Here is a 7,659-nt window from a genome sequence, read left to right on the forward strand (position 1 = left end):
TTTACTGCAGATATAATACTAAATGAATGAAAATAATTCTCTTTTTTTCCTTTTTTTTTTGGCAAACAAAAAATAATATTTCTGCAACCAATTTATCAGTTGGACCCTAACCTTAAGAGACCTTAAAAACATGAACGCAACTCACTGCTTCTTTAATGTGGCAGGAGAAGACGTGGATCTGGAAGTCCTCAGAACTTCGGTAACTTTCAGTGAAGGAGAAGCAGTCACTTTCCACTGACCCCTCTTGTCCACGAGCACAGAACAACACCTTGTAAATAGGGAAGCAGGCGATCTCTGTCCCAGAGGCCTGGTCTACAATCCTGAAGAGAGTTTATTTCAAACACGAAAAAGTGAATTCTTCCAGATTTCCAGAGGAGAGACATTAATGCAATTTTAAAATTCAATCCCTAGTTTTTTTCTATTATCACCTATCTATAAAGCCACGTGACCTCATGTCACACAGCAGATATCTAACATTTTTGACACGCTGTGTTAACATGAAAAGCTGGCCTCACCTAATTTAGGCTAAATGCAAAGTAGAACAATAACAGTCAACCTCAACCAGTAGCATTACATTTGAATTCAAAAAAGTGTTCATTAAATCAGCCATTTCCTCCACAGTGCACCTAACCATTTCAGGTTCCCTTTTCATTTCATATCTCAGAACAGTTTGAAGGTTTCACTCAAACCACTTCAACCTTGCTGCTTCTGTATCAGAAGTGATCTTTAAAAAGAAAGAATGTGGTATCTGTAAAAACATACTTCATCATAAGCTCTTCTCAATTTTTTGTTTATGCAGTAGAGGCTCATGATGTGAAATGTGGCAAAGCTTGGATTATTTAAAGACATTAATTTTCCTTTTTTTTAAGTGCCACAGTTAAAACCACTTCCTGTGGTTACCATACTAGTTTCTTTACAAACAATTGGCACTTAAAATATGTTGAACTACCATTCCTGACAGACTACTACAAGCTACATTTAAATTAACCCCGATTTCAATACACACAGTTCCTCTTTCAATACATTATTGACCTGACAGAGCCATCGGGTCCACAGGGGACATGTAGGGTGATGGGGATGGGAATAGCACTCTCAGCTCGCAGGGTAGCCATGGCCCTCTGTGCCTCTGCCTCATTGCGAGGGGCTTTGACCCATGTGCAGCCCAGGTAGGACAGCTTGTTAAACTGGACACTGTCCTCCTCCAGGACAGTGGGGCTGGACAGCTTGTTAAACTGAACACTGTCCTCCTCCAGGGCAGTGGGGCTGGATGGCTTGTTAAACTGGACACTGTCCTCCTCCAGGACAGTGGGGCTGGATGGTGTTGGACATGCTTCTGTGGAAAGACAGGAATGAGTGTTATTTAACAAATGTTAATGAGCTTGGGTTATTCTGTGCCAATGCTAAGATAAATGAATGTATATTTCTTTGTGTATATTCAAATTTAAACCAACATAAAATGACAATCTTCCCATTATCATTAAAGCAAAAACGACATATTATGCCTCAACTCTGGCATAGTGTACATTACAGCATAATGAGATCATGTAATCTTCTAGACTACATCTTACATCCTAAAGTCTGAGGCTCAACAACAGACTGGTGCATTTAAGATGAGAGAAAGGGTGAAGACAAAACTACAAACAACAGAGGTTGGGGGGGCAGTAATCTTTCCTGAAATATACTTTGACCTGACACTTTCACACTTAGCAAACAGGAAGTAGAACAATGAGCAGCAGCTGGACTTCCACTGCTGACTTGCTCTTACTCTTTCCAACACAAACTATTTCCTCTTAGCTGACTTTGCAGCTGTACTGCAGCAAACAATGGTAGTAACACAAAAGATGTGAAAAATAAATCATGTCATGTAGTCCGACTGAAATGCCGCAGTTACTTTATGCAAAAAAAACACATTTTCTGTCCTGATTTGGATATTTATAACCACCCATCTACGGCATATATCCTCACCCAAGTAAAAAATAAATAGAGCTGCCAGTCAAACAAAATAAACTGTTATACACATCACACAGCCTGCCTAAAAGTAGTCATATAGTGCACTGCATTTTTTGGACATACCTTGAGATTTTCCAGTTTTCTTTGCTCTCCGTTTCTTAGTTTGAAACATTGTGAATGTGATCAGGTCTCTTTAGAGATAGAGATGTGCATGTGCTTACTTCCTGTTTTGCATAGTGCTACTATTTGTTTCATTTCATTTTCATTCAAGGTGAGGCGCTACACTAGCAGCCACATGTGACTATGTATAGAGCAGTACTTCTCAAATACTGGCGCGGTGAGGTGTCGGGGGGCGTGAAAAAAATTATGTCCTCTGGGGGGCATGACAGAAAATAATTGAGAACCACTGGTATAGAGGTAGTTTCAATAACTTAATTTACTCTGATTGTGAACTTCTCAGCATTGTTTGAAGAGTTAAAACATGTTCTCTTTCAAACAACAGAACACATTTGTATTTGAGAACAGTACTTTGGTGTTAAAAATAGTATGGAAGGATAGAATCAAATAAGTGAATCTCAAATTGTTGAGCATAATTAACAATACCGTTGATCGGAGGACTACATTTCTTCCCAGAAAATGATATGCAGCTGCACTATAAAAATGACTGCTTACATCTGACCTTTTGATATTCTACTCTAAAGCCTGACTAAAAAAACCTGATGCAGAGACATAAGGTGGTAAGGTCATAAGTATACCTGGAGGTTGTGGTTCCAGGACCTGGCCATCTATGTACTGGTGCTTTTCCATCTTTTCCAAGTTGCTCTTCTCAACCTTCACTTGATCATCATCATCATCAACTTCATCATCCAACACCTCCTCCATAGCTTTTTCCAGTTGTTCACTTCCATTCCAGGACATCTAAAGAGAAAAAATCAAAGGGCACAGGCAAAAAAGACAAAAAAGGAGACATAAACAGAAAAATAAAAAATAAATATTAAGATATATGAAGACAGACTTGTGCTTTCTTGACTGACTCTGTGATTTGCTTGTCAATTACCTTGTTTTCAAATTGCTTTTTTGGGTTGTAATCACAAAGCAAAATAGACAGAGATACATTTAACAGATAAGCAAACTAAATTCAGGAGGAACATGATTAAATTGAGTATTATTTTTTTTTAAATACTAGATTGACAGCCTTCAACTTACAAAATTTTAGATATATTGGTTCTATGGGAATGCTAATATTACACATTGTAGCTTTAATATCAAGTGTGAAACTTTTTCCAAGTGCAATATCTACCTTGAGTCTTGGTTTGCCTTCAGAGCCCTGTGGTGACCCAGCAACACTAGACTGTACCAGAACAAACTCCTCACTGGTGACAGTGGCCACGGACTCGGTAGAGCTGCTGACTTTTCCCAGTGAGGAGCGGTCATCCATGGCTGGCTGGCTGGTTTACTCAGGGTCAGTTGGGGAGACCGAGGTTAAAGCTCTCCCCTTCCTTCTCCAGTGCTCCCAGCACTGTGGGCAGCCTGCATGCACAACAAACAGAGAGACATTAGTTTGTTTTTAGGGACAATAATGAGCAGTTAAAGCAATGAAACTGGTTATTTGAGATAAATTCGCAATTACAGTTACAATCATAAACATTCATTTGCATTCACAAGTATGCTTATAATTAAAGTATTGTAGGAAGTGCTGCTGTCACAGGAAGCTCAACTTCTTCAAATCAAAACACATCCATCTGGCAACTAGACAATAACTAAACAGGTTACACATTATTTCAAACATTTAGCAAAGCACCCATGTTATCTTTTACTAGTGATACCTGCCTCGAGATAAGAACAATTTATAACATCAATAACCTAATCAGTGAAGAGATAAAGTGCAATGGATATCACACAGGGATTTGACAGTTACTTGTCACAGTCCCTAAAGATACCTCAATGCTGCCGTCAGTGAAGTCCTTTAGTTAAAATCAGCGTTAAACAGCACTACTTTCTTATAATTAACACTAGAGTGTTAGGTCAGTGACATGGGTCTCTCTAAATCCTGAAGAAACTTAACGACAATTCTTTATCCAATCGGAAGCAGAACTCAATCAATAAGTGAAAATCTCTGCTATGAATAAATGCTCTTTATTCATAGCAGAATAAAAAATGTGTTCCAAACATGTTAATGAGATGTCATAAGGAGGACAGACAGAAAGTCAGCCCAAAGACAACATTACTGGCAGGAGATTTAAATACAGTTGTGGGTGGTTTCATTTTAACAAGCTTTTAAAGCTCCATTAAGCAGTTGCTATGTCTGTTAGATCCACCTCTGTTGGCAAAATCCAATATCACTTAAGTTATATCAACAAACTCATATTGTCAGGCTGGCATTGCTGTAGAACATTTTAGCGACTTTAGACTTAAACTGCTACAGACTCGAGACCAAAAGGCCAGCACCGACAAGTGCTGTCTGCACATCTGCACCAACCCACTGTCTGCTCGACATGTTACATCCTGTAGGAAGATTAGTTTTGCTGAAATTTACCCCTCACCACAAACACATGTGTGTTTTTGCAATATAACTTCCCATAAGGAAGTGAGCAAATACAAATAAGTAAAACTTGTAAAACATATAATTAAGAGAGTTTAGTCACCCCAGTACTGGGATACTGGATTAGTTACAGGTACAGTGTTTAGTATTTAGCCACATCTATTGTGAAGCTGAATAACTCATCTCACCCTTCCCTTCCCTTCCCTTCCAAGTGTGTTGGAGAATCAGAACTCAAAATGTGTTTGTCAATCAGAAAGTTGGCGAGGGTCAAAAAGACCCACTCCTGATCACAAAGGACTCATTATGTGGTAATAAAAACTATTTTTCATACATTCAGGTGATAGTACACTCAACAAAAACAGTACAATTGTTTATTTATTCCTTTTCTGCCAAACATTTTTTAGAAGAATTTATGCTTCAATATAGATCACTAATTATCTCCCTCTCTCTCACACTCACAAATAAGCATCAAATGAACAAATATACATAGTAGAGCACGAAGACATGATTGCCATTCATTGACATGCACACAAATGTCAGACATATAACCCAAGTAATTTAAATTTTTACATTCATGTGCATGTACACAACATTCATATGAAACACAACTGGATCATGTGCTCCAAACATACTTGTGCAATTACACAAAGCACCCCATGAAATGAGTGAATACTGGCACTAATTCACTTAGCGGGAAAGAGCTGTAATAAGAAGGATACACCGAAAAGAAACTGATTGTGTGAGAGCAGGCTGGAAATTTATCTACCACTGGATCTCATGTCTCCTCCTCTGAAGCATGTCATAAACAGAGTCCAGCCAAACTGGTGTGGCTATTAATTATAACGACTTAATGCTGACAGTATAGAATATCCCATAACACACATAAACAGGTACAAAAAGTACATTTCTTACATTATTATGTATCAAAGAAATAGCTGACCACACATTACATTTGACCAAACCAAAAGTTTTTTTAAAAATGAACATGTAAAGGCATGTAACTGAAATATGGAGGAGATTTTGACTTTATCCATTCAAAACTTATTTACAGGCATCCATCAGTTGCTAAGTGTTCCTTTAAAATCAGGTAATTATATACAGTTCATATGTCCACATTTGAGGAGCCTTCTGCTCTCTCTGTCTTGCCACACTTTCATGGCTGACCCAGTGCTTCTGCTCTGCAATAACATGGCAGATTTGCACCCAGTCATTACCAGCCTGCTCCTCCAAGACAGTCCCAGTTGGAAGTCCTGCAAGCCATGCAGTCACCACTGCCTGTATGGAAATTGTGAGACTGTGAGACTTTAAGACAGTGGCCAGTTATGTCGACAAGGCGGCACAGCACCCACATGCAGCTAGACTTGATGTGACTTTAGCATTGCCAAGGCTGGAGGTTCATTTCCCTGAACACATTAATGTTCCTGGAACTATTTACAATAAAAGCAATCATCACATACCTGAACAATACTGAGGCAGGTGACTCAACACAGTCCAACAGAAACCAAAGAGTTTAGCCTTTAATGCAGTAGAGACAGAAACCAGCTCGACCAACAGAGTGTCACTCAGTACCTGTAAGTGAATCACTTCCTACACTGCACCTTCAGAAATTTTTGTCAAATACATACTATCTGCTGTTTGACATGTTTTTACCTGCCATTCAAAAATATAACTAACGCCACAAGTGGAGTAGAAAAGATCTACATATTCACAACACACTTGGTAGCTTTGTGTTTAGCACCATCTTGTAAAATAAAAACCTGTGACATATCGGCAATAGGAGGAATTTCTATTTAACTTACTTGGCATGTGATAATAGCAGCATTATCAACATTATCCTGATAATGATAATTTTATTAACGCGTGATACTTCTGTGAAATGACCCACCCAATACTAGACAGCTTGAAAACATCTATAGTGGTTCAATTCAACAACTTTGACCCTATTAGAAAATGAATTGGGCAGCTGCAGCTGTTTTTCAGTTATGGAGTCCGTTGATAATGGCTTTGTCGTCTTTTATAACCGATGGACATATTGTCTTATTCCATTTAAAGGTTGGGTTTTACCATTAACGTCTGTAGAAAGATTGTTATTGCTATCACTTGAACAGAGCTCATCACACAGTCTCTAATACAGACAGCATACTCAGCAGGCTAAACCTTGACACGGCAGCGTTCTCACGTTATGCCAACTGTTTGCCTTGCATTATTGTGTAATTTGAACCTGACACGCTTTTGTGTGGTAAAGCAAACACAAACAGCTGACTTGCAATGCGGACAGACTCATCTCACAGGGAGAGAATAGCAGCTAGCGACAGGCTAACGTACCTGTACAGTCACTGCAGTATTTTCCACACCACGGCAACCGTAACACGGGTTAGCATTAAAGGGGGTAGCTGTCAGTAAGCTAACAGGTGAATGTAGGCTAAACGGGAAGTAGTTTAGCCTCTGAGTGCGCTGCCATACGTGCGAGCTAAAGCTAAAGCTAAGTTTGGCTAACGCTAACTAGCTCAAAGTCCAAAACATTTGGCAGCAGTAGGTGGAGGAGCGAGCGACACCACGCCCGACAACTCTAAAGGGAAAAAAAGGACGAGATACGAGAAGGAAATAAGGTTTATCTACCTACTGCATGTCAACGCGATACAGAAATAAACACAGGTAAAGGTAGGAGAGCTGTCAACTCACTTGTTTGGTGCGTTGTGAAGTTTACTGCCTGCTAGCTGTCAGGACAGTTGCAGCGAAGATCGTATATGGACAAGAAGATGAATCACTCGGGATTAAAGTGACACGCCTTCCGGTTTGGAATGTTAGAGAATATCCACGCATGCTCTGTACTGGTGATGATCTGGCTCACAACAACACAGTTTGGTATGGGGTTCCATTTGTGCCAAAAATGCAGTGCGCTGCCTGGCTACCGCGGTGGCACCGGACGCGGAAGTGTATACTTAATATACTTATATATACTTATATATATATATACATATATTTATATATACACACGTGTGTGAGAGAGAGAGACGTGTGAATGTGTGCCTGGTACAGAGTATCCCAGTACCAGGTGTGCAAAGAAAAACTTTTCATTCAATGTGGGGAAACCTCTTCAAGTCATACGAGCACTATCTCTTCACATGGTTATAACATGACAGGCAAGGCTAGATGAGAATACACAC

General features: G+C 39.4%; 1 protein-coding gene across 3 annotated transcripts in view; it reads right to left on the minus strand.

Moving 5' to 3' along the window:
• The window catches only part of rabgap1l (RAB GTPase activating protein 1-like), an 87,154-nt gene extending 79,815 nt beyond the window's left edge, over positions 1-7,339 (minus strand). Inside the window, exons 1-5 of one of the 3 annotated variants that reach the window (XM_058639344.1) lie at positions 7,175-7,339; positions 3,251-3,480; positions 2,706-2,868; positions 1,033-1,333; positions 146-320 (exon numbers count right to left, since the gene is read on the minus strand). In XM_058639344.1, coding sequence (XP_058495327.1) covers positions 146-320; positions 1,033-1,333; positions 2,706-2,868; positions 3,251-3,388 — 777 coding nt within the window. In that variant the 5' untranslated portion in view covers positions 3,389-3,480; positions 7,175-7,339. Of the gene's footprint in view, positions 1-145; positions 321-1,032; positions 1,334-2,705; positions 2,869-3,250; positions 3,481-6,817; positions 7,033-7,174 lie in introns of those variants that run through there. The other 2 variants (XM_058639342.1, XM_058639343.1) reach the window with 2 other exon arrangements.
• Positions 7,340-7,659: the final 320 nt, after the last annotated feature.

Source organism: Solea solea, chromosome 9 (assembly GCF_958295425.1).
Source record: "Solea solea chromosome 9, fSolSol10.1, whole genome shotgun sequence".
In the NCBI taxonomy this organism is placed as follows: Eukaryota; Metazoa; Chordata; class Actinopteri; order Pleuronectiformes; family Soleidae; genus Solea; species Solea solea.